The 27,166-nt window shown below is 43.0% G+C and overlaps 1 protein-coding gene across 1 annotated transcript; it reads left to right on the top strand.

Annotated features, from left to right (window-relative positions):
* The first annotated feature begins 1,860 nt into the window (after nucleotides 1-1,860).
* Nucleotides 1,861-27,166, top strand: ephx2 (epoxide hydrolase 2, cytoplasmic). The gene is given in 20 exon segments (XM_064307097.1): nucleotides 1,861-2,278; nucleotides 8,213-8,297; nucleotides 8,469-8,628; nucleotides 8,740-8,930; nucleotides 9,625-9,843; nucleotides 9,846-9,971; nucleotides 11,486-11,608; nucleotides 12,828-12,902; nucleotides 13,910-14,005; nucleotides 14,312-14,390; nucleotides 16,356-16,390; nucleotides 17,401-17,486; nucleotides 19,384-19,495; nucleotides 20,332-20,409; nucleotides 21,508-21,550; nucleotides 22,722-22,824; nucleotides 23,379-23,448; nucleotides 24,545-24,625; nucleotides 25,301-25,359; nucleotides 26,728-27,166. Coding segments are annotated over 20 exon segments (2,010 nt in total). The 5' UTR covers nucleotides 1,861-2,174; the 3' UTR covers nucleotides 26,813-27,166.

The following is a 27,166-nucleotide window of genomic DNA, read 5'->3' as shown; positions in this document are numbered from 1 at the left end:
ATTAACATTTTTACACTGCAGAGAAGAATCCGCGGGATTCGCTGTGGCTCCTGCAATTATGTATCTCGTGCACAATAAACACTGTCGTTCTCGTGAATGATTGTTGTGTGATATTTTTGAAACCCCGGCTTGAAAAATGTTACCCCTGGTGTTTCTGATTTTGCCAGCTAAACTGTTCGAGTATAAAGCTGAACTGGGTGTTAAATTAGCAATCCGAACAAGAAGAATAAAACAAAGGAGATTTCATCAAAAAAGGGCATCAAGGCTGAAGGAACCTATGAGGAAGTGTAATAAAATAATAACAACGCGAAACCATACTGTCGTATTTTTTATTTAGTTTTATCCGGCTTGACATCTTTACAGTGAAATCAGACCGGCTCTGCTCCACCTATACCCCGGGTTAATGCTCTGTGTAAAGACGGCTTTATTCCGATCATTATAATATACTGATGATGTAAATAACGGTAAGGTTAAGGCCATTTAAGATCAATGATTCGCAACGAGACGAAACGGTTTTAGAATGTTGCAGAGAAAATTGCAGTGGTGTGAACTGGTTATCTGCAGAGCGTCTGAAGCCTTTGCCAGGGGTTTCAAAAGACCCAGCTTGTCAAATGGCCAAGTGCAGTTAGAACGTTTACAATCAGATGTCTTGGAATTTTGCAAGTCTTGTTGCGAATCATTGATCTGAATTGACCTTTCGTTAGCTACATTGCAACAAAGTAGCATTGCATTCGAGAGACGTTTTGCCAGGTCGGTACCAGTCGGTAGCGTTTAGCGTTTTTTCTAATTGTTAGCTGACATTAGATTGTGTTAATTACATTAGCTAGCTAGCTAACGCAACGTTACCTGATATGAGAGATGGCTACTGTGCGCAACTTTGTCTAAACTAATGTTGCCTTTCTTGACATGGTCCGGTAGCTAGCGTTAGCTGTGCAAATAGCTAGGCTATGTAATTTAGTAACGTTATATTGTCATCAAATGTAATACGAAATCTACCTCAACAAATAATATGACCTCTCGCGTTACACAAAAACCTTTTAGGTTTCCATAACCCCCCCTTCCTCTGTTACTGTAATGCTAGCAGACACCGGAAAAAACTGTAGGCCGCTCACACAGTGAGTTGAAGAGCGAGCCTGTTGCGTTAGCTCCGTCTACCCTCTCTGGCGGACCAACCACTGGTGATGGGTGATGGAAAACGCGTCAGTAACTATGCGCCGCTTGTGATTTTTTTCCCGGGAATGTCGCCACAGACACCCAGTTCTGTAATCATAAATAATAATAATAATAATATTAATAATATAAATTAATATAATAATAGGCTCAATCACCATTGTGTTACCTAATTCGGCGATAGATAGTGACTTAACAGGCATGAAGTTTAACCTTCAGGGTCTAAGTTGAACTATGCGGTTGTTCCCTGCACTTGGACCGGTACTTCTCTCTAGGGGTTTCGTCATACTTGTTCCTGGTTATGGTTATACACTTTGTTGTACGTCGCTCTGGATAAGAGCGTCTGCCAAATGCCTGTAATGTAATGTACTGTAGCCTGTAGTGTAATGCTACTCAAGTAAATGTACTTCGTTACTGTCCACCCCTGCTTATAACTTGTCTGAACTCTTCATTTTACCATACACACACAGTGCACAGATGTCCTGAGACTATTCTGCACAGAATCACACAGGGGCAATCAGGTCTCAGCTGATTTCACAGCCCATTATTTAGTCAGAATTATCACGCTATGCTTGCCCTATAGCACATTTGAAACCGTGAGATGATCTGACTGTTTACAAGACCTGTGAACAGAGGTGAAAAGTCCAGGGGTCCTGTCAAGCGTTTCTACCACTCATTAACTCAGCCAGCTGATATCTCCCGGCGGAAGAACTGTGCGAATGAGCAAAACTCGATTTTCCATCTCTGCATGCTAATATGGGGCAGTTCCTCTTAATTGTGCGCGAAGTTTATTTTTTGACGCAACGTGACCATAGTGTGAGAGAATGCAAATATTTTATCGTTCCTGACACTGTAGATGGGAGGCTACACGACACGACGTCTGCGAATAAACATCGTCATATATACTTAAGGTCTCCTCCCAGTAACCGCAAAAAGGGGAAACGCTGCGTTGTAAATGCGGGTGGAGGCACTGCGGACTTGAACACGGAATTCAGCGACTCGAAATGGCTGCGAGGAAGGCTGTTCTATTCGATCTGTGGGGCTGCGTTCAGACCCCGCGGCTTCATCACATCTTTAAGAAATACGAGGAGTCCCTCGGGCTGCCCAGGTAGGACAAAGTCGCTAAAAAGTTACCGGCTAAAATCGGTCTGACCTCGGAATGAACACGAAAGTGGTCAACACGAACTTATATTTTTTAAAAAAGGTTATAAAAATAAAAAGTTATAAAAATAGCTCCATATAAGAACTTCTGGTCAGTTTATCAGCGGAGTTATCACACTATTATAAGGTTACGCTTATCAAACGAGAGATGTATTTCATAACCATGGACTGAACCAACGTAAATTTTGTTCTTGTTATGTATTTTTATTGACTTTTCGTCATCAGTATTTGCTTTATTAATTTTTGCATTTATGGCTTTCTTTGAATATAATAAAGATTAAAAATGATTGAGAATCACAGTTTAAAAGCAATAAATATCAATAATCTACTGCATGAAAATCGTGTTTCATTTAATTTTTCGCATAGACATGATTTATTCCCCATCTCTTCTATGGTGGATTTCTTTAATATAACATTTTACATTAAAAAAAGACAATTTCATTGTTAAATGTGATATAGCAGAGGTAAATGGCAACAATTACCCATAAATAGTTTATATTGTTTGGAATTCCGATAAAGATTACATTGCATTTATTTGGCAGACGATTTTATTGAAAGTGACGTAGAGTAAGGACATACCAAAGGTCATTGGAACAACTACAAAACACAGGGCCGATAAGGTACAATACTCATTATGTAGCAGTTATCCGTAGCCATGAACATCAAGTCCAGTTCACACAGTAAGCATAGACTTGGTCCGAAAGCTGTGGTAAATTAAACTAGAATGAGGCATGACGACGTGCTACAACGTCAAGAGAACGATACAAGTGCAATATAAGCGCTGGATGGAGATACAAGTGTAACATTAAAAAGCTATAATATATATATTAAGTACATTCACGTCCATTTTATATCTGCACTGCTTTAAAATTCCAATAATGTCCTAGGTGTATTTAACACAACACAACACAACACAACACAACACAACACAACACAAATTAACATAACATAACAACAAGAACAGACCATTCAGCCCAACATTGCTTGCCATTTCCCTGACTAAATTGTACCTAGTGCTCTGATTACCTACAGGCTAGATAGTATATAACACTGTATCAAGTCTGGTCTTGAAAACCCTCGGGGTTTCTGCCTCTACTACGTGACCTGGCAGGCTATTCCACACAATGACTGCTCTGCATGAAAAAATTCTTCCTAATGAATTTAAAAGCCTCAATGAAATCACCCTTAGTCTCCTTTTACTAAACTTGGAGAGATTATGCAACTTAAGTCTTTCCTCATAGCTTTTATCTTTCATGCCAATAATGAAATTGGTTGCACTTCTTTGAACCTATTCCAGAGCCTATATATCTTGTAGTATGGTCCCCAGAACTGTGGTCTTGGAAAAGATATGTATAACTTATTTGGATTTGATTTCTTATTGGCCTTTTTTTTTTACTGCTACAGCTCAGTGCCTAGAACCGGAAAGGCTTTTATCAAACATTACTCCCAAGTCTTTTTCAAATTGAGCACATTCTAATTTTGTTCCTCTCATAAAGTATTCCTGCATAATGTTTTAATTTCACACATGTAGAACTTTACATTTAGCTATATTGATTTATATACTACATTGAATCCACTTCTGGATTTTGTTTAAATCCTTTTGGATTAATTTAGTAAATTCCAAACTATTAGCTGGGCTTCCCAAGTTTTGTGTAAATCTCTAAATTTAACTAGTGTGTTTTCAATGTCCCTGTGAAGGTCATTCATATCAATGATTTAAATGTTTTTCACATGTGGTACAAGTTAAATTTACAGGCCTGTAGTTTCCTGGATCAGTATGGTCCCCTTTCTTATATATTGTACTAGATTACCTTCCTTCCTGTTCTCAGGTATTTCTGTGGTTTTTACAGACTGTCTAAGACACCTGCCATTGGTTTAAAGATGATCTCACCTAACTCTTTGAGTACTCTTGGGTATATGCCATCAGAGCCTGCTGCCTTATTTGACATTATGTAATTTATCCAGTGCTTCTTTATTCCCTATCTCAATACCTGCTAAGACATTCTGTGTACTGAATATGTCTTCCTATCCATTAGCATTCCCCTCAAGTAAAACTGTCAACAAAGAACCCATTTAAGGCATCAGCAATGTGCCTCAATAAAACCCCTTTGGAACCTGCCCTACTTTTCAGGCTACCAGTTTGCTAGTCAGTAAACAGAACACAATGGTTACATATAGTGCTTATCCAAAACAGTCAGATCAATTGTTTTAACTTTTTGCACTTAACTTTTTACACATAAACAATTACAGCCGTGATCTTTAGGATACTTTCATTGTGATATCCTCTTTAAGCTTACTCTACAGGGTTGGAGTCCTGATCGATGTGGTCACTTCTGGCACTACGATCCTTACTTCACTCTAGTGTTTCTTTTGCGCCTCTACATCATGAAACCTATGCACTTGTTGTACGTCGCTCTGGATAAGAGCGTCTGCTAAATGCCTATAATGTAATGTAAAAATGTAATGTAAGCATTAAAATAATTATTTTATGTTGTGTATAAGATCATGTGGTTTGTTTAGAGTGCCTTGTATTCAGACCCTTGACCAATTCTCACATTTGCATGGGCAGCAGTGTAGTATAATGGGTAAGGATTTGGTCTTGTAATGTAAAAATCGCATGTTCAAGTCCCTGCTAGGACACTGCCGTTGTGCCCTTGAGCAAGGTACTTAACCTGCATTGCTTCAGTATATATCCTGCTGTATAAATGAATGAAAGTTGTATAAGTTGCTCTGGATAAGTTAACAAGAATTTAAAAAAATGAAATATTTGCATAGGTATTAAACCCCTGTTCTCTGGATGCTCTAGGTTTACGCTGATAATAATTGCCTTATAAGGACATAATTGCTTAACCATTGGCCTGTTCCTGTGAACCATTTTACCATCACATTTTGCAACATTTTAGTGTAGTTCTTACACTAAAGTGTAAGAAGCTCAGTTCTTACACTAAAGTGTAAGAGTCAGGAGCTCCTTTTTATAATTTAATAATACGACCAGTTGGGAACAGGGAAGTACAGTCTTCGAAAACGTAAAGTCCAGTATATGAGTTTATATAGTTTTCAGAGGCAAAGAACTGTCGTCCCAGCCTATGAGATTCATTTAATCATCACATGCAAAGATTCCATTATTAGCCAATCATAAGTTAGGGTCAGGGAATTCATACCAAGGCTGACCATGCAGGCCTAGAGGTCCTCTAATCCCCTAAAGCACTTGATATATACCACAGCTGGAGTCTATCTCCTCTAGCTTACATTCCAACAGGGACATGGCATGGGGTGAAACAGCATACACTTAGATAATATGGGCTTTCAAAAGTACACTTTCAGAAGTACGTTTATCAAGTTACCATAAGATTTATATGACATTTTATATAATTGCTTATATAATTGTTTTCTGTAATCAACTTTTTAATCATAACCCATCAGTAGACAATTATAAAAAGAACACATCCACAAAGCTTGCAGACAGATGCAGAGTAAAAATATTTTTTTCCCTCAAAAAATGATATTAATGATGAATTTGTAATTTTAAATATATTTTACAGTCGAGTAGCACTGTTGTCTTTATGTCTGTCTGAGACAGCAGACGCTGGGTGACTGCCTGCAGCAGCGCTCCTGCTTTAGCAGCACACCCGTCTTTTCATCATGAGTAAATTGCACAACCGGTTGCGAGGCAGACTTCATTAGGAAGTGCACAGCTCCACCACAGCCAGCTCAGTCCAACGAGCTGCAAAAGATTCTCCAAGCTGCATAAACAATGCAGAATGCTAATGTTAGCTGTCAAGCTATCATTCTTGTTAACTATCAAACTATCTTTCATAGCTAACATTATTCAATTTTCACATGGACTAACACTGCACACATCCAGCCCCCATGAGACAAATCACGTCACTAGGAATCTGTCGCTAATGCATTGCTATAATATACCAATATAATGCAATATAGTGAATATGTATAAATACATTATTCATTAATTGTCCAATGTAAGACTCATCACTTGACATTCTGGATGCTACGATAGCCAGCTTCCTATAGCCAGCTTCCTATCACAGTACGTTCAGCCCAGTACCACTGCACAAAGCTACGAGCTGTGAAAGGACCAGCCAGCCACTCAATTCGACTGAGAAAGGCTAGTGAGGTAGTGTCATGGGCTTTCATTCAGATCCACTTTAACACATTCCCTTCAAAATTCCCATCCACATTCCCTTCCCTTATCCCTTCCAAATTCCCATCCACATTCCCATCCCCATTTTCTTCCACATTCCCTTCCCTGATGTTATTAACCTGGGAGGGCCAGCTAATAGTTTGGAATGTACTAAAGTAATTTACATTTAAACAAAATATAGAAGTGGGTGGAAACCTATGAAATTTAATATAGTCAAATGTAAAGTTATGCCTGTGGGAAATAAAAACTTTTGGGAGGATTACTTAATGGGAGGAACAAAATTGGAATGTGCTCAATATGAAACAGGTTTGGGGGTAATGGTTGATCAAAGCCTTTTCGGTTCTAGGCCAACATAATGCTGGGATATATAACCAAAAGTATTGAGTATAAATCCAAGGAAGTAATACTTATTTTATACAATACATTTGTTAGACCACACTTGGAGTATTTTGTGAAGTTCTGGGGACCGTACTACAAGAAAGATATAGAGGCTCTGGAGAAAGGTTCAAAGTAGAACAACCAAAATGATTCCTGTTATAAAAGATAAAAGCTATGAGGAAAGACTTAAGATGCTTAATTTCTTAAAGCTTAGTAAAAGGAGTTAAAGCGGTGACTTAACTGAGGCTTTTAAATTCATAAAGGGGATTAAGAAAGTGAACTACAAGAAGTTCTTCAGGTTGAGTTCTGTTATAACAAGGGGACATAAATGGAAATTAGTAAAAGGTAAATTCCATACAGACATTAGGAAGAATTTTTTTCACATAGCCTGCCAGGTCACGTAGTAGAGGCAGAAACTGCCAGGACAGAAAATCATGTGGGAGGAAATTCCAGAGCAATGAGGCCAGGCACGCACATGTGCAGTGTGACCACATCCTCACCCCTCTCCTCCTTTATCTGCTTAACCTCCACCCTCTCCTCCACATCTCCACCCCCACCCTCACCTCCATACCTCAACCCTCACCTCCCACCTCACCCACTACCTACACCTCACCATCCTCAACCCTCTCACCTCACCCTTACCCCCACCCACGCCTCCACCTCACCATCCTCCACCCACTTTCCTCCAACCTCAACCCTTACCTCCACCCCCACCCACGCCTCCACCTCAACCATCATCTCCAACCCCACCCTCACCTCCATACCTCAACCCTTACCTCCACCCCCACCCAGCCTCCATCACATCTCTCAACCACTCATCTCCAACCTCAACCTCCTCACCCCACCCATGCTCCGTCCACACCACTGCATCTCACCTCCCACCTCCCCACCCACGCCTCCACTCAACCATCACCTCCACCCCCACCCTCACCTCCATACCTCAACCCTTACCTCCACCCCCACCCATGCCTCCACCTCACCACATCTCAACCCACCCTCCCTCCATTCCTCAAACCTTACCTCCACCCCCACCCTCGCCTCCACCTCCACACTCACCTGCACCTCCACACCTCACCCTCACCTCACCCATTCAGACAAGCATATGTTTAGACTTTAGTCTGTAGGTAATCAGAGCACTAGGTACAATTTAGTCAGGAAAATGGAGAGCATTGTTGGGCTGAATGGTCTGTTCTGGTCATTATGTTATGTTATGTTATGTTATGTTAACTATACCCAGGTAATTATATTGATGATGATGGTGAGTATACTAATGGTGATGATGATAGTGATGGTGATGATGATGATGATGATGATGGTGTTCATGCTGCATTACTGTTTCAGGAATTTTATCCATGAGACAGTTGTGAAAGGAGGACCTGGGAGTGCTTTGCACAGAGCAGAGCTGGGGAAGCTAACGCTGACTCAGGTAAGCACTAAGCAGAGCTGAAGAAGCTAACACTCAGGTAATCGCAGTGCTGGGGAAGCTAATGTTAACGAATGCTGGTCCCAGTAAGCGAGAGTTTGTTGTGTGTGGAGCTAGTTTTAAGGCAATGTGTTTGTATGTGTGTGTGTGTGTGGGTGTGTGTGCACACTGCAGATGATTCCAGAGATGGAGGCTGAGTGTCTAAAGGAGGCTTCCAGTCAGGCCGTGTCCCTGCCTCCCCAGTTCTCTGTGCAGAAGCTTTTTGATCAGATCAGAGAAGCTCTGAGGTTCAACACTGCAATACTGGAGGCTTCTGACAAACTGCGTCGCCATGGTAACACCCTTTATTACAAATATACCTGCAGACTTGCATATGATGGCTGAAGGCTGATGTCATCACAGTGAGTGCTGGTGAGGATGACTACATGTGCTCTTCTTCTCGGAGGCGTGGCCACTTGTGTGCTGGGCAATAGCTGGGTGGATGACTCTGAGAAGCGGGATTGGATGGGCCTGGTCCTCTTGGTCCTGCAGCTGCACTTTGACCTGGTCTTTCAGTCCTGCCGTACAGGGGCCCGACTCCCCGACCCCACCCTGTTCAGCCACGCCCTGCAGCGGCTCGGTGCCACACCCCAACAGGTCAGTCTGCCTGGGTTGAAGGACTGGTATGTGGAAGTGAGAATTGGGATGTGAAGGCTAGGGTGGGGGTGGAGGTGAGGGTGGAGATGTGGAGGTGCAGGTGAGGGTGGTGCTGTGGCGGTGAGGGTGAGGGTGGAGATGTGGAGGTGAGGAATGAGGTGTTTGTAAGAGTATAGGTGTGGTGGTGCAGGTGAGGGTGGAGGTGTGGCGGTGAGGTGTGGAGGCGAGGGTGGAGGTTAGGGCTGAGGTGTGGGTGACAATGGAAGAGTGGAGGTGAGGGTGGAGATGTGGAGGTGGAGGTGAAGTGGGGATGTGAGAGTTGACGTGGAGGCAAGGGTGGTGTTAAGCAGATAAAGGAGGAGAGGGGTGAGGATGTGGTCACACTGCACATGTGCGTGCCTGGCCTCATTGCTGTGGAATTTCCTCCCACATGATTTCCTGTGGGAGGAAATTCCTCCCACTGTATTCCTGTCCTGGCAGAAAAGACTTGGCCTGGATTTTTTAATTCTCTTTATCACAAATTTCATCAGTTTTTGTATTAGTGGCAGTAACTGATACTGCATATATTACATCATATGTTTCACATAAAATAAAAGATTGATGCCTCATGACTTACATTCAACCATGTAATTATCCATTTGATATTTGTGGGTGCTGTGATTTCTGGGGGTATTTGTGGGCGCTGTGGTTTCAGGGGGTATTTGTGGGCGCTGTGGTTTCAGGGGGTATTTGTGGGCGCTGTGATTTCAGGGGGTATTTGTGGGCGCTGTGGTTTCTGGGGGTATTTGTGGGCGCTGTGATTTCAGGGCGTATTTGTGGGTGCTGTGCTTTCAGGGGGTATTTGTGGGCGCTGTGGTTTCTGGGGGTATTTGTGGGCGCTGTGATTTCAGGGCGTATTTGTGGGTGCTGTGCTTTCAGGCGGTATTCGTGAGCTCTGTGGAGGAGAGCGTGGCAGCAGGTCGAGACATTGGCATGGCTGTGGTCCTGATGGACGACTCCAATGAAGCCTTGAAGCATCTGCAGTGCCTCACAGGCATGCAGGTATGGAATACACAAGCTTTCACAGACCTACTTTCACAGACACACTTATACTCACAAACATTCACAGACACAAGCTTTCTCTTGTAAGCTTTCAGTGACACAAGCTTTCACTAGCACGCTTTCAACTTTCACAGACACACGTTCACAGACACTCACTTATTCTCACAAACTTTCACAGACACATGCCTTCACAGACACATGCTTTCACAGACCAGCTTTCACAGACACACTTATACTCACAAATAGGGGTGGGCGATATGGCAAAAATATCATATCACAATTTTTTTCAAGCATGATCACGATCCACGATATGATCACAATTCTTTTTCATGTTGATTTTTAAGGCTATTTTGCAAGTTAATGAACAGTGCAATCAAACTAATATCCCTATTTAAGAAAATATTGCCCTTCAGGGAAACAAAACCTAAAAGAAAAAGAATAACAGAGGACATTTGGGCCAAAGTACCAGATTTTAATCAAGTGCAATTCTGCAAAGTATTAAGTTTGTACCGCTACTGCTAGCCTCTAGCTGTGTGGCTGTGCCTGAGGCACTCACGTGAGACCCCCTGATTGTTTGGCTTTCCGCGTGCTCTTTGGGGTGCTTTCTCCTGAGGTGATTGAAAAGGTTCGTTGTGTTGCCATCTGATGTGCGAACATTTTCATTTGCAAACTGCAAATAACGGTGTTTTGCACCGTGCCGGTTTTGGAAAACCTAAACCAGTTCTGTATCACAGACGTCAAATTTTTTTGGGGGACCAACTCCTCCATGGTGACACCATAGGGCGACATAGCTCAGGAGGTAAGACCGATTGTCTGGCAGTCAGAGGGTTGCCGGTTCAAACCCCGCCCTGTGCGTGTTTAAGTGTCCTTGAGCAAGACACCTAACTGCTCTGGCGAATGAGAGGCATCAATTGTAAAGCGCTTTGGATAAAAGCGCTATATAAATGCAGTCCATTTACCATTTACCATGCCGCCATGTAGTCAAATAAAAAAGGGGGAGGAAAATAAATCCAAGGCACTACTGTTTGTTATTATTGGTTTATTGGTGTGTCTGTTAGGGGAGGCGCAACAGGGACTAGTGAAGAGTGTGATTTTAGGTTTGGCTGAGAAAACAACGTTGGATGCCGTGTATGAGCGTTGTCAGAGCAACTGATAGAATGTGCAGTTTCACTGTAGCCCGATACTCCCGATCTCTCTGGAAAGGCAAATCGTGACATTTTAATCGTTCACGATCTAATATCTTTATATCGCCCACCCCTACTCACAAACATTCACAGACACACACTTATACTCACAAACTTTCACAGACACAAGCTTTCGCTAGCATGCTTTAACTTTCACAGAAACACTTTCACAGAATGTACACTGCAAAAGTCGGTGCAAAATTCGAGAGGCTGTAAGAGTTTGATTTGTTATTCACAGACGTAAACTTTCAGACATGCATTCACTGATGAGCTTTTGCAGACATGCTTTTTGACAGACAGGCGATATGTATGTGGGTGGTGTGGTTTCAGGCCATATTGGTAAGCTCTGTAGAGGAGAGAGAGACAGCAGGGAAGAAGATCGGCATGGGGATGTGCCTGACTGAAGACCCCAATGAAGCCATGCTGCAGCTGCAGTCCCTCTCAGGTGTAGAGGTAAGGAATACATGCACTTTCACAGACCAGCTTTCACAGACACACAGTTTCACACACACACACACACACACACACACACAGTTTCACACACACAGTTTCATACGCACACACACCGTTTCAAACACACACAGTTTCACACACACACACACACACACACACACAGTTTCACACACACACGCACACACACACAGTTTCACACACACACACACACACACACTTTCAGACAAATGCTTTCACAGGAACAGTTTCACACACACTTTCAGACACAAATGCTTTCACACACACACAGTTTCACACACAAATGCTTTCACACACACACTTTCACACACATGCTTTCACGCACATACTTTCATACAAACACTTTCACACACACACTTTCACACACACCTTTTCATGCACACACTTTCACACAAATACTTTCATACAAACACTTTCACACACACACTTTCACACACACGCTTTCATGCACACACTTTCACACATACTTTCACAGACAGACAGTTTCACACACACTTTCATACATACACTTTCATGCACACGCTTTCACACAAATGCTTTCACAGACACACTTTCACACACGATTTCACAGTTTCACACAACATGCTTTCACCATCTTTCACAGACATGCATTCCCACAAATGCTTTCACAGACACTTTCACACACATCCGTTGACACACACACACACATACATACACCCACAAACACACTTTCACTGTCGAAGAATAATCCAGGTTCATGATATCATGGAGAGAAATACAACATCTGCAGTTCTCTGAAAATGAACAGTTTATTCAGCATGTCTATGCCTCCTAGACAGAGAACCTTACAGTTCTTGCAAGGAACAATAATAGTTCTTTCTCTGAGGGTTAAAAAGTTGTGTAAATCGCTCTGGATAAGAGCGTCTGCTAAATGCCTGTAATGTGGGAAGTGATTAAACATGGGAGTTTATAAATCTGGCAGCACGCCTAGACTGTGTGTTGAGCAGCCAGGAAACCACAATAAGGCACTGAGCATAAAGAAAACACTCCACATATGTCATCTTTGTAATTTCCCACAAGAAAGAAGGCATTTTGTTAAATTATTCCACATTCACTCACACACTTTCAAACACACTTTCACAGACACACAGTTTCACAGGTGCATGTGATTGTTTGTGTGTGACTGTTTGTGTTTACCTTTGATTGGTTGATGTGCCTGTGTCTGTTTCTCTTTTTTTAGCTGTTGAGCTCTGAGGAAACATGTTCTCTTTGCTGTAATCCTGAAGATGTCCCCCACTGCTTTGTCACCATTAAGGTAAAGCTTTATCAGCTGTGGATAAGGCTGGTTCTGTCTCTGTTTCCTGTGCAACTGTTTACGTCTATGACCTGCTCTGATCCCAGCATCTTTACAGAACACTGCTCTGATCTCAGCATCTTTACAGAGTCCTGCTCTGATCCCAGCATATTTACAGAACCCTGCTCTGATCCCAGCATATTTACAGAACCCTGCTCTGATCCGAGCATATTTACAAACCCTGCTCTGATCCCAGCATATTTACAGAACCCTGCTCTGATCCCAGCATATTTACAAACCCTGCTCTGATCCCAGCATATTTACAAACCCTACTCTGATCCCAGCATATTTACAAACCCTGCTCTGATCCCAGCATATTTACAGAACCCTGCTGTGATCCCAGCATATTTACAAACCCTGCTGTGATCCCAGCATATTTACAGAACCCTGCTCTGATCGCAGCATCTTTACAGAACCCTGCTCTGATCCCTGCATATTTACAAACCCTGCTCTGATCCCAGCATATTACGAAGTTCTGCTCTGATCCCAGCATATTTACAGAACCCTGCTCTGATCCCAGCATATTTACAGAGTCCTGCTCTGATCCCTGCATCTTTACAGAGTCCTGCTCTGATCCCAGCATCTTTACAGAGTCCTGCTCTGATCCCTGCATCTTTACAGAGTCCTGCTCTGATCCCAGCATCTTTACAGAGTCCTGCTCTGATCCCAGCATATTTACAGAGTCCTGCTCTGATCACAGCATATTTACAGAACCTGCTATGATCTCAGCATATTTACAGATTCTTGCTCTGATCCCAGCACCTTTACAGAACCCGGCTCTGATCCCAGCATATTTACAAACCTTGCTCTGATCCCAGAATATTTACAGAACCCTGCTCTGATCCCAGCATATTTATGAAGTCCTGCTCTGATCTCAGCATATTTACAGAACCCTGCTCTGATCCCTGCATCTTTACAGAGTCCTGCTCTGATCCCAGAATATTTACAGTGTCCCCCTCTCTCTCCAGCCTGGGCATCAGGTGCACTATGTGGACATGGGGGAGGGGCCTGCTGTTCTCCTGTGTCACGGTTTTCCTGACAGCTGGTTCTCCTGGAGATACCAGGTAAGCTAGAGACACAGGTACACCCCACACAAAGGAACCCCTGAGGCACAGGTACACCCAAGATACAGGTACACTGCACACAAAGGAACCCCTGAGGCACAGGTACATCGAAGACACAGGTACACTACCAACACAGGTACACTGCACACAAAGGAACACCCAAGACAAGGGTATACTACCGACACAGCTACACCTGAGGCACAGGTATGTTACATGATAACTAAGTAATAAGTAAGTAATAAACAATATTTATGAGCTCTTAGAGAGTTATTGTAAAACGAAGGCCGTTTTTTGTTTGTCCCTCAGATCCTAGCACTGGCTGAATCAGGCTTCAGGGTTCTGGCCCTGGATATGAAAGGCTATGGGGACTCCTTAGCGCCTCCTGGTGAGTGCAGCAAGCATGATCAATTATTATATTTAGGGGTCCAAGCAGCGAAGCTGTTGCAACCCCATTGTGTCTGTTAGGATTATTAGGGGTCCAAGCAGCGAAGCCAAAACATACTTTGTTTTCGATTTTAGGTCAATGAATGTCATTTGCATATTTCACAATAGTCATATAAAATCAATACTTGATGTATAAGGGGAGGATGGGGGGAGTCATGTTTTATTTACTGGGCTATTAAGATGGTCAGTAGAAAGGCCTAAAGTAGCTGAGAGCTTGGGTAACACTTTCAGTTACAATTATTTTCTGCAGGTTTATATTGCTGGGGTCAAATTGACCCCAAACATAAAAGTTGTTAGTTAATTTGAACATAATATGAGGGTTAAAAATCGCTCCATAGGGGGCGCAATTGTGCCAATGCTTGGACCCCTCCCAATGCCGCTTGCAGCTTTAATTTATATTATCATTATGTAATATAATAATTATGTGTTATATAGAACATACAAAACATAATTATTCAATTTTGTAATGTATATTTGTGATTATACATTGGAGTATTGCATTTACTGCTCCCTTAAATTTGAAACACAAAGGGCACACCACTGTTTACAGTCTCTGACAGGAAGACTGGTTCTGTTTACAAGATTAAAACATTTCATAATGTGATGACATAATGATGAGAAGTTGCCCAAAGTAAACACACAGAGATGTGCTCAACACCAGGGTTCATCATGTGTGTGCTCAACACCAACGTTCATCATGCGTGTGCTGAACACCAATGTTCATCATGTGTGTGCTGAACACCAATGTTCATCATGTGTGTGCTCCTCAACGCCAATGTTCATCATGCGTGTGCTCAACACCAATGTTCATCATGCGTGTGCTCAACACCAATGTTCATCATGCGTGTGCTCAACACCAATGTTCATCATGCGTGTACTGAACACCAATGTTCATCATGCGTGTGCTCAACACCAGCGTTCATCATGCGTGTGCTCAACACCAGCGTTCATCATGCGTGTGCTCAACACCAGCGTTCATCATGCGTGTGCTCAACACCAGTGTTCATCATGCGTGTGCTCAACACCAATGTTCATCATGCGTGTGCTCAACACCAATGTTCATCATGCGTGTACTGAACACCAATGTTCATCATGCGTGTGCTCAACACCAGCGTTCATCATGCGTGTGCTCAACACCAGTGTTCATCATGCGTGTGCTCAACACCAATGTTCATCATGCGTGTACTGAACACCAGTGTTCATCTTGCGTGTGCTGATAAATCTTTTACATGCAGTTCAGAATTCCTCAGTTTCTACAATTTTTGTATTACAGCATTTTCTGAAAAAGTCACTGTCTCAAAGTCACTGTGACCTCATCTATTAACTTTCCATTGGGCTTGTAAAAGGTGTGAAAGCACGGAAGTCTAGTTTTCGTGCTGCCTTGTTGTACATATTGGAGCCAGAGAGGGGCAGCCCTTATATGGTCGTGAAGTCCAGGCCGGGTTCAGGTACAGTGAGAATGACAGTCCGGAACCATTACTAAGCATGTGAGGTACCACTTCCCTGCAAGTGATGTGCAGTGACTAGGCAGTGATGCAAAATGTCCCTAATTGGTCTACAAAATATTCAGAAATTATCCAGGTGACACAATAGCTTCATAAATCTGCACATGTGGAGGCATTAGACAAAGAAAAAACCATTACCATGACTTACATTGAAATGGGTCACGGAAAGACCTATACTGGAGCCTACTACACTGGCACTAGTGAGCAAGCTGTCTCACCAGGCCCTGGAAGTGAGCTTCAGAACCTAAGGCCTGGTTGACTCCTGGAAACAGACACTACGCTTCCATTTCAAATTAAGATGATTTCTGGGATGTTTTTTTGCAATCATTTAACGCTCATTCACTGAACTGGGGAATGGTGCAGTAATGGCTGATCTCTCTTCTCTTCTCTTTTCCACGCAGACATTGAGGAGTACTCACAGGAGCAGCTGTGCCAGGTCTCTCTCTCTCACACACACATGCACCACACACACACACACACACACACGCACACATACACTCTCTCTCTCACACACACACACTCACACACACACCATACACCACACACGCACACACGCGCACACACACACACATACGCACACACTCTGCCCTGTAACTCTGCCCTGCTCTGACTCTGCCCTGTAGCTCTGCCCTACTCTGACTCTGCCCTGTTGCTCTGCTCTGCTCTCTCTGCCCTGTAGCTCTGCCCTGCTCTGACTCTGCCCTGTAGCTCTGCCCCGCTCTGACTCTGCCCCGTAGCTCTGCCCTGCTTTGACTCTGCCTTGTAGCTGTGCTCTGCTCTGACTCTGCCCTGTAGCTCTGCCCTGCTCTGACTCTGCCCTGTAGCTCTGCCCTGCTCTGACTCTGCCCTCTAGCTCTGTCCTGCTCTGACTCTGCCCTGTAGCCCCGCCCTGTAGCTCTGCCCTGCTCTGACTCTGCCCTGTAGCTGTGCCCTGCTCTGACTCTGCCCTGTAGCTCTGCCCTACTCTTACTCTGCCCTGTAGCTCTGCCTGTAGCTCTGCCCTGCTCTGACTCTGCCCTGTAGCTCTGCCTGTAGCTCCACCCTGCTCTGACTCTGTGCTGTAGCTCTGCCTGTATGACTCCCCTGCTCTGCCTGTCTGAGCTCCCTGTAGGTCTGCCTGTTGTTATGCTAATTTAATACTCAACTTTATCTGCTGTTGTTTTAGATTTCACCTCAACTTCCTGTTATTCTAGGTTGATTCTAATATGAGCAAACATTTTTAAATATGCGGCAAGCTTAATTCCAGTCACCCCAAACTCACACTGTCCTTCTCTACTGTTGCATTTCACTGAGCTGGACTGCATTACAAACGCTCTCTCCCTCCTGTCTTTTTCTCTTGCTCTCTGCCTCCTCTCTCTTTCTCTCGCTCTCTCCCTCCCTCTCACACTTCCTCTGCTGCCCTCTCCTTCTCTGTCTCTCCCTTTTTTCCTCCTCCCTGCCATCCAGGGGATCGTCCAGGTGACACTGGTGGGGCATGACTGGGGCGGCAGCCTGGTGTGGAATATGGCTCAGTGCCATCCTGAGAGAGTCAGGTATGAGTAAGCGCCATTACACTCTGAGAGTCAGGTAAGAGTAAGCACCATTACGCTCTGAGAGAGTCAGGTATGAGTAAGCGCCATTATGCTCTGAGAGTCAGGTATGAGTAAGCACCATTACTCTCTGAGAGTCAGGTATGAGTAAGCACCATTACTCTCTGAGAGTCAGGTATGAGTAAGCACCATTACGCTCTGAGAGAGTCAGGTATGAGTAAGCACCATTACGCTCTGAGAGTCAGGTATGAGTAAGCGCCATTACACTCTGAGAGAGTCAGGTATGAGTAAGCGCCATTACTCTCTGAGAGTCAGGTATGAGTAAGCGCCATTACGCTCTGAGAGTCAGGTATGAGTAAGCACCATTACGCTCTGAGAGTCAGGTATGAGTAAGCACCATTACGCTCTGAGAGAGTCAGGTATGAGTAAGCGCCATTATGCTCTAAGAGAGTCAGGTATGAGTAAGCACCATTACAGTCTGAGAGAGTCAGGTATGAGTAAGCACCATTACGCTCTGAGAGAGTCAGGTATGAGTAAGCACCATTACGCTCTGAGAGTCAGGTATGAGTAAGCACCATTACGCTCTGAGAGTCAGGTATGAGTAAGCGCCATTATGCTCTGAGAGTCAGGTATGAGTAAGCACCATTACTCTCTGAGAGAGTCAGGTATGAGTAAGCGCCATTACTCTCTGAGAGAGTCAGGCACAAGTAAGCACCATTACGCTCTGAGAGTCAGGTATGAGTAAGCACCATTACGCTCTGAGAGAGTCAGGTATGAGTAAGCACCATTACGCTCTGAGAGTCAGGTATGAGCAAGCGCCATTATGCTCTGAGAGAGTCAGGTATGAGTAAGCGCCATTACTCTCTGAGAGAGTCAGGTATGAGTAAGCACCATTACGCTCTGAGAGTCAGGTATGAGTAAGCACCTTACACTCTGAGAGAGTCAGGTATGAGTAAGCACCATTACGCTCTGAGAGTCAGGTATGAGTAAGCACCATTACGCTCTGAGAGTCAGGTATGAGTAAGCGCCATAACTCTCCTAGAGTCAGGTATGAGTAAGCGCCATTACTCTCCTAGAGTCAGGTATGAGTAAGCACCATTACGCTCTGAGAGTCAGGTATGAGTAAGCGCCATTATGCTCTGAGAGAGTCAGGTATGAGTAAGCACCATTACGCTCTGAGAGAGTCAGGTATGAGTAAGCGCCATAACTCTCCTAGAGTCAGGTATGAGTAAGCGCCATTACTCTCCTAGAGTCAGGTATGAGTAAGCGCCATTACACTCTGAGAGAGTCAGGTATGAGCAAGCGCCATTACTCTCCTAGAGTCAGGTATGAGTAAGCACCATTACTCTCTGAGAGAGTCAGGTATGAGTAAGCGCAATTACTCTCTGAGAGAGTCAGGCACAAGTAAGCACCATTACGCTCTGAGAGAGTCAGGTATGAGTAAGCGCAATTACTCTCTGAGAGAGTCAGGCACAAGTAAGCACCATTACTCTCTGAGAGAGTCAGGCACAAGTAAGCACCATTACGCTCTGAGAGAGTCAGGTATGAGTAAGCGCAATTACTCTCTGAGAGAGTCAGGTATGCATGTCTGTAATTATTCAATTTTCTGATCTACTGCTGATTCAGGAGAAGTTCTTCTGGGATGGGAATGTTTGAAGACCCATTGCTGAGAAAAAAATGGCTTGTGTTGGGAGGATGGCTGTGTGTGTGTATGTGTTTGCACATGTGTGTATGTGTGCATGAACATTCAGAGTGTAAGATGCCTCTGAGTGATCTTTCCCTGGTGTTTACTGTTTCCCCTTTGCCTTTATATGTGTGTGTGTGTGTGTGTGTGTGTGTGTGTGTGTGTGTGTGTGTGTGTGTGTGTGTGTGTGTGTGTGTGTGCACACTCGGTTCACAGAGCTGTAGCCTCACTGAACACGCCTCTCTTCCTTGTGGATCCAAACACCAACCCCATGGAGAGGCTGAAAGCCAATCCCACCTTCAACTACCAGATTTACTTCCAGACACCAGTGAGCTCCATCAGGGAATTTACCCTGCGTACCTGTTCTTATCCATAGCCACTTGCAAAATGCAAATGCTAGCTATGCTAGGAGCATTTACCATAGCAACCTGTCAGTGACACTGCTCATAGTGTCAATGTACAAGCCTGCAACATTTCTAACTGCAGTGTGTTATACATGCAGGGCATAGAGCAGTGTGTTCCTGTGGTAAATGCAGTGTGTAGTGTAGCACATTCATGTGTTGTATGTAGTGGGTAGTGTAGTATGTTTCTGGCTGTAGTGTGTTATGTAGTATGTCTCTGACTGCAGTGCACTATATCCATTGTGTAGTTTAGCATGTTTGTGACTGCAGTGTGTAGTTTAGCGTGTTTTGACAGCAGTGTGTTGTACGTAGTGTGTAGTTTAGTGTGTTTTGTCTGCAGTGTGTTGTATGCAGTGTGTAGTTTAGCATGTTTTTGACTGCAGTGTGTTGTATTCAGTGTGTAGTTTAGCGTGTTTTGTATGTAGTGTGTAGTTTAGTGTGTTTTGACTGTAGTGTGTTGTATGCAGTGTGTAGTTTAGCATGTTTTGTCAGCAGTGTGTTGTATGTAGTGTGTAGTTTAGTGTGTTTTGATTGCAGTGTGTTGTATGCAGTGTGTAGTTTAGTGTGATTTGATTGCAGTGTGTTGTATGCAGTGTGTAGTTTAGCATGTTTTGACTGCAGTGTGTTATATGCAGTGTGTAGTTTTGTATGTTTTGACTGCAATGTGTCGTATGCAGTGTGTAGTTTAGCGTGTTTTGACTGCGGTGTGTCGTATGCAGTGTGTAGTTTAGCGTGTTTTGACTGCGGTGTGTCGTATTCACAGGGCGTAGCAGAGGCTGAGCTGGAGAAAGATCTGGCGAGGACCTTTAAAATCATGTTCAGAGATGCTGCTGGTAACGTGGTAAGAAGCTGTCTGGTGCTGATCTAAGCACACACACGGTGCTGAAAAAAGCATTTGCATCTTCCTGATGTCCTTTATTAATGCATATTTGTCACGCTGAATGGTTTTAGATCTTTCAACAAAATGTAATTATTTCATTAGATCAAACACTCAAAAGTAATTGCCTTCTTAGTTACTTAGTCAACTAAGTAACCAAATTTGATAATTAGATTCTGCTGTTTGATTCCAGCCAGTCTTGATTGCAACCAGCCCTGTTGAACCTCATCCGTCTTTATATTGAACTTCAGTGAAGTTGGCTACACATAGCTAGCTAGATAGTGTGCATGCTCTATTGAATTCAGTTCCCCTGAATGAAATAAATGCAGGTGAATTACTGAGCTTGCTAACTATAAACTGTAACAGCAGTTCCCATGGGGGAAAGACATCTTGATGGGAAAACAGGATTTTATACCAAAGCTACCTAACCTTGGCAATCTAACTGTAACTAGCTAGGTAAAAGTAATGTTACTTACAGGTAAAACAGAAAACAGGCCAACTCTGCATCGCTTTTCACCCCCTTGGCGAACTTCAGCTGACAACACCGAGGCAAACCAATTCCAAGATTGACTCAAATTTTTGAACGAGCCCTTTCGGCTGGTCTTTTCGCTGAGCTGTATGTAGGCTTCTTAGCATCTGCCATTGGAGCAGCAAGCACTTTCCTGGCATCCGATTCCAAACCACGGGCTCTGTTGCCCCGCCACCCCCTCCCCACACAGAGAAAGGGCGCCACGCCCAGAAATGTCCCAAAAACATAGAATAACAAGTACAGGTAAAAGATGAACAAATTCAGCAAACGTGCATGAAGACTGAGATTGCCAGTGTATCATAGATATGGTACAGTATTGTTATTTTATTATATTTTCAAGTGAAAAGTCCTGCATAGTATGCCTTTAAAAAGCCAACTGCAACAATGGGCGATAGATAGCATGCTCTTTATAAATTAATCTGATCTCTGCTTGTTTTTATTTATCAGTGACAATATGGAAATAAAAATGGCGCCATTTGAGTTGTGATCTGTAGTTATGATGTTACTAATGCCATTTTCCTTTACCTCTATAGGGGAAAGGTCTGACTCTAAGCTCAGCGAATGTCTGTGAAAGAGGTAAGGATGTCTGTTAGTGCGATAAGGATGTCTGTGAGTGAGTGAAGTATGTCTGTGAGAGAATGAAGTATGTCTGTGAGAGAGGTAAGGCTGTCTGTGAGTGAGTGAGTGAAGTATGTCTGTGAGAGAGTGAAAGACATCTGTGAGTGGGTGAAGTATGTCTGTGAGAGTGAAGGACATCTGTGAGTGAGTGAATTATGTCTGTGAGAGAGTGAAATATGTCTGTGAGTGAGTGAAGGACATCTGTGAGTGAGTGAAGTATTTCTGTGAGTGAGTGAAGTATGTCTGTGAGTGACTGAACGATGTCTGAGAGTGAGTGAAGTATATATGTATATATATATATATCTCATAAGCTAGCTAGCTCGCTATCTCTAGACTATCTCTTTCACTAGTTAGCTACCTGGCTAGCGATCTCTCGATTCTATCTCTTTAAGTAAGTTACGTTATCTAGCTAGCTAGTGAGAGAGATTAATAGATCGCTTGCAGTAGCCAGCTCTCTATCGTGTATGAAACTCAACGTGTTTTGGTATCGATGTGAATGATTTTGGTAGAATAAGCCACATATTTTCTATATAGACGGCTGCCTATGCTTTAGGCAATTATTCACTAAATGGTATCATAACAGTTGGAGAAATAGGAAAACCGAAACTTTGATTGGCTGTTGACGGGCAATGCCCACAAAAAGATTAACTGTAGGCAACATTTTTCAGGCACGTTTTGTTGCTCAGTTGCCCAGTTGCTGGGGCTACTGGCCATTGCCCAGCTTCATAGAAAATGAATGGACTTCTGGCAACTGGTCACCTGCATCATTCACTGTGTGACCAGAGTTCTGTCTGTTTCACAGGTGTGTTGTTGTACAGGTGTGCTGTTTTATAAGTGTGTTGTTTTGCAGGTGTGTTGTTTCACAGGTGTATTGTTTTACAGTTGTGCTGTTTTACAGGTGTTTTTTTATAGGTGTGTTGTTTTACAGGTGTGTTGTTTCACAGGTGTATTGTTTTATAAGTGTGTTGTTTTGCAGGTGTGTTGTTTTACAGGTGTTTTTTATAGGTGTGTTGTTTTACAGGTGTGTTGTTTCACAGGTGTATTGTTTTATAAGTGTGTTGTTTTGCAGGTGTGTTGTTTTACAGGTGTTTTTATAGGTGTGTTGTTATACAGGTGTGCTGTTTTGCAGGTGGGCTGTTTGTGGGGTTGCCAGATGACATTCCCCTCAGTCCTATTCTCAGTGAGGATGCTCTGCAATACTATATCAAACAGTTCAGCAAGACAGGCTTCAGGTTGGAAACAGCTCAATATGCTTATGCTGGTCTTGTATGCTTATATCAGTGTTATATGCTTATATTAGTGTTATGTTGCATATACAGTACTGTGCAAATGTCTTTGCACAGTACTGTATATGCACCCTTATTTTTTGTTTTCTGCATTAGTGTGTCAGTAGAAAAGAGCAAATTTGAGATGTCCAAACATGCATTTTCCAAAAAATGAAATTTTACAGATACATTTTGTATTTTGTTAAATAAAGTAATATTTTAAGTAATAGACTACTTTTCACTTTATATAATTTTTTCGATATTTATAACCTTTCATTTAATTATTTTTGAAAGCATCTTAGCTGTACAGCATTTTTTTTTTTACAGGTGCCTAAGACTTCTGCACAGTACTGTATTTTCAGAATAAATGCAACATAACACTAATATAGGACAATACTATACAATGTATTTGTCATTTAATGCTGATAATGTTAATAGATAGATAATTTATGTTAATTTAATTTATTCAATATTTAATTGTAATAATGTTGATAGATTTTTTTGGCATCTTTGCTTCCCAGAGGGCCTCTGAACTGGTACCGTAATACAGAGAGAAACTGGAGATGGATGTCTTCCAGGCCAAGGGGGAAGGTGAATATTATTACCTGACCATTATGCATTACACCTGAGTATTACATTACACCTGAACATCACACCTGAGCAGGACATATCACACCCAGGGTTTTCCCTAGGTTTTCAGAGGGCTTAGGCGCTCTCAACTCAATTTTGGAACCGTGTTTTTTTTTTTTTTTATTTAATGAAAAAACACTTTGACCAGCGGTTTTCATCAGAAAAAGACGTTACGTGTGAACACAGCCTAACTTTAGCTAACAAGCCACGTTAGATACTAACGTTAGGACAGTCAAGCTATCTTTATGTAACATCAACTAACTGGCTTTGCTGGCTAATGTAACTTAATTCAGTACATGAATATCTATGTAAGTTAACTAGGTTAGCAATTTCTTTGTAAAATAGGCTGCATTAGTTATATCTTCTCTCTATCTGCTATCGCTGTTAACATCCACAAGAATTACTCCCTAATAAAAAAAAAGTTTATATATCATGTATTCTTTGTTGAGGCTTACCTTATCGATGGCTTGCAACTTGCTCATCCGAGTCGATGGTTGTGACTACCATCCCGAGTTGACGGTACAGAGAAATATCCAATCAGCGGTTTGATTAGCTTGGCGATGAGCATCTGTCACACACCAATCACACAAACGATCGTCCAAACACTGATTTTGATTGGCAGGTCATTCCTGTTGCCAGCTTACCTTTCCGTTTGAGATCAAGCCACCTCTCCGTTTTTTTTTGGTTTTTTTTGTCAGCGCATATAACTCATCGTTGTTTTTACATTAATTCTGATATGTCGCCTAAATGCCTTTTTACATTCATTCAGCTTAAGGTGATGCGCAAAAACATTTAGGCGCTGTGCTTAAGCCTTTCTATGGTAGGGAAAATCCTTACACCTGATCATTACACATTACCCCTGAATATTAAACCTGAAATTTACACATGACAGACAGACAGACGTAGGCACACACACACTCACACACACACACGCACACACACAAACACACACTCACACACACACACACACACACACGCAAACACACACTCACACACACACACACACACACACACACACACACACACACCCATAATAGCAGTGTTTTTCTGTCTCTAGATACTGATGCCCTCCCTGATGGTGACGGCAGGGATGGACCAGATCCTCCTTCCCAAATTCTCCAGCGGCATGGAGACCATGGTGAGACCTGAGAGAGCTGCTCTGCCCCAGCACTCAGCTAGAGCACTGTTTCAGACCCCCTCTGTCCCAGCGCTCAGCTAGAGCAGTGTTTCAGACCCCCTCTGTCCCAGCGCTCAGCTAGAGCAGTGTTTCAGATCCCCTCTGTCCCAGCGCTCAGCTAGAGCAGTGTTTCAGATCCCCTCTGTCCCAGCGCTCAGCTAGAGCAGTGTTTCAGATCCCCTCTGTCCCAGCGCTCAGCTAGAGCAGTGTTTCAGATCCCCTCTGTCCCAGCACTCAGCTAGAGCAGTGTTTCAGATCCCCTCTGTCCCAGCGCTCAGCGCTCAGCTAGAGCAGTGTTTCAGATCCCCTCTGTCCCAGCGCTCAGCTAGAGCAGTGTTTCAGATCCCCTCTGTCCCAGCGCTCAGCGCTCAGCTAGAGCAGTGTTTCAGGCCCCCTCTGTCCCAGCGCTCAGCTAGAGCAGTGTTTCAGGCCCCCTCTGTCCCAGCGCTCAGCTAGAGCAGTGTTTCAGGCCCCCTCTGTCCCAGCGCTCAGCGCTCAGCTAGGGCAGCTTTTCAGGCCCCCTCTGTCCCAGCGCTCAGCTAGAGCAGTGTTTCAGATCCCCTCTGTCCCATTCAAGCCACAGGATGGAAGCAGTTAAACACTCATATGAGCTACGTGTCTTTCTCTTGTGTGAAGATACCCAACTTAACGCGAGGGCACATTGAAGACTGTGGCCATTGGACCCAGATTGAGAGGTGAGGGCTTCCTGGAGCAGACCTTGTTTTAATGCATGTCCCAGGGGCCTTTCTCAGGACCCCTCTAAAGGTGGCCTCTATACGCCTGATCATGTTGTCAGCCTTTTTCATGTCAATCTCCAAACTCAGAATCTGGAAAAACTTTTAAAAGCCGACTAAGTAGCAAATGAGTTAAACAGCAGATGTGTAGCATGAGCAGGAGCAAGGGAATTGGAGAGAAACTACGCTCTGATGTTATGAACACATTCAGGCATTCATGCATTTTGTAACGCATTTTATAAGGGCTTATTATTTGAAACATGCAGGGCTTGGTGTTTGCAGCGTGCAGGGCTTAGTGTTTGCAGCGTGCAGGGCTTAGTGTATGCAGCGTGCAGGGCTTAGTGTATGCAGCATGCAGTACTTAGTGTATGCAGCATGCAGGGCTTAGTGTATGCAGCATGCAGGGCTTAGTGTATGCAGCATGCAGGGCTTAGTGTTTGCAGCATGCAGGGCTTAGTGTATGCAGCATGTAGGGCTTAGTGTATGCAGCATGCAGGGCTTAATGTATGCAGCATGCAGGGCTTAGTGTATGCAGCATGCAGTACTTAGTGTATGCAGCATGCAGGGCTTAGTGTATGCAGCATGCAGGGCTTAGTGTATGCAGCATGCAGGGCTTAGTGTTTGCAGCCTGCAGGGCTTAGTGTTTGCTTCCAGCGGCGGGCTTATGGGTCTCCATACAATTTGAAGTACGAATGATTTACAATGCTAGTAAATCTCTGTTCTTTATTCTGATTTGTCCTATTTATATCTAACACAGCTTGTGTCAGCAAACAGAAGTGAGCATGCTTCTGCATGCGCCTATCTTTCTTTCTGTGTGCGTGCATGTATGGGTGTGTGTGTGTGTGTGCTAATTATTATTATTATTATTGTTATTATTATGTGCATGTGCGTGTGCCTGTATGTGCATATGTGTTATTATTATTATTATTATTATTATTATTATTATTATTATTATTATTATTATTAATAATAACATTGTGTGTGTGCTTATTATTAATATTAATAATAATATTGTGTGTGCGTATTATTATTATTATTATTATCATGATTATTATAATTATTATTATATGTTTGTGCTTTTTATTATGATTATTATGATTATTATGATTATTATGATTATTATTATGTGTGTGTGCTTATTATTATTAGTATTATTATGATTATTATGATTATGATTATTATGTGTGTGTGTTTATTATTATTATTATTATTATTATGATTGTGAGTATTATTATTATTATTATTATTATTATTAGGGTTATGATTATTATTCTTATTTTGATTATGATTATTATGATTATTATTATGTGTGTGTGCTTGCTTTTCCAGGCCTGTTGAACTCAATAAGATTCTGCTCTCCTGGCTGAAGGACGTGCATCAGAAAGCTGCCATCCCGCTGTGCCCAAAGCTGTGAAACCTCTGACTCACCATGCATGGACCAATCAGCAGGGAGAGTAAACATGCATGGACCAATCAGCAGGGAGAGTAAACATGCATGGACCAATCAGCAAGGAGAGTAAACATGCATGGACCAATCAACAGGCAGAGTAAACATGCATAGCCCAATTAGGAAGGAGAGGCAGATATTACATGTTTAATTGCTTGTGAGAGATATCACAGATGTTTTATTAATTGATGCACTGTCCCATCCTTTGCTAAGGTCTAGTGTTTGAGCAACTGCTGAACACTGTGCCTTTGCTAAGGCCTAGAGTTGAAGTATCTGCGGTATAATTTCCCTTTCTAATTATTCATTAAAAAGCTTCAAATA

This window comes from Anguilla rostrata, chromosome 1 (genome assembly GCF_018555375.3).
Source record: "Anguilla rostrata isolate EN2019 chromosome 1, ASM1855537v3, whole genome shotgun sequence".
NCBI lineage: Eukaryota > Metazoa > Chordata > Actinopteri > Anguilliformes > Anguillidae > Anguilla > Anguilla rostrata.
This window is presented reverse-complemented; position numbering and strand designations above follow the sequence as displayed.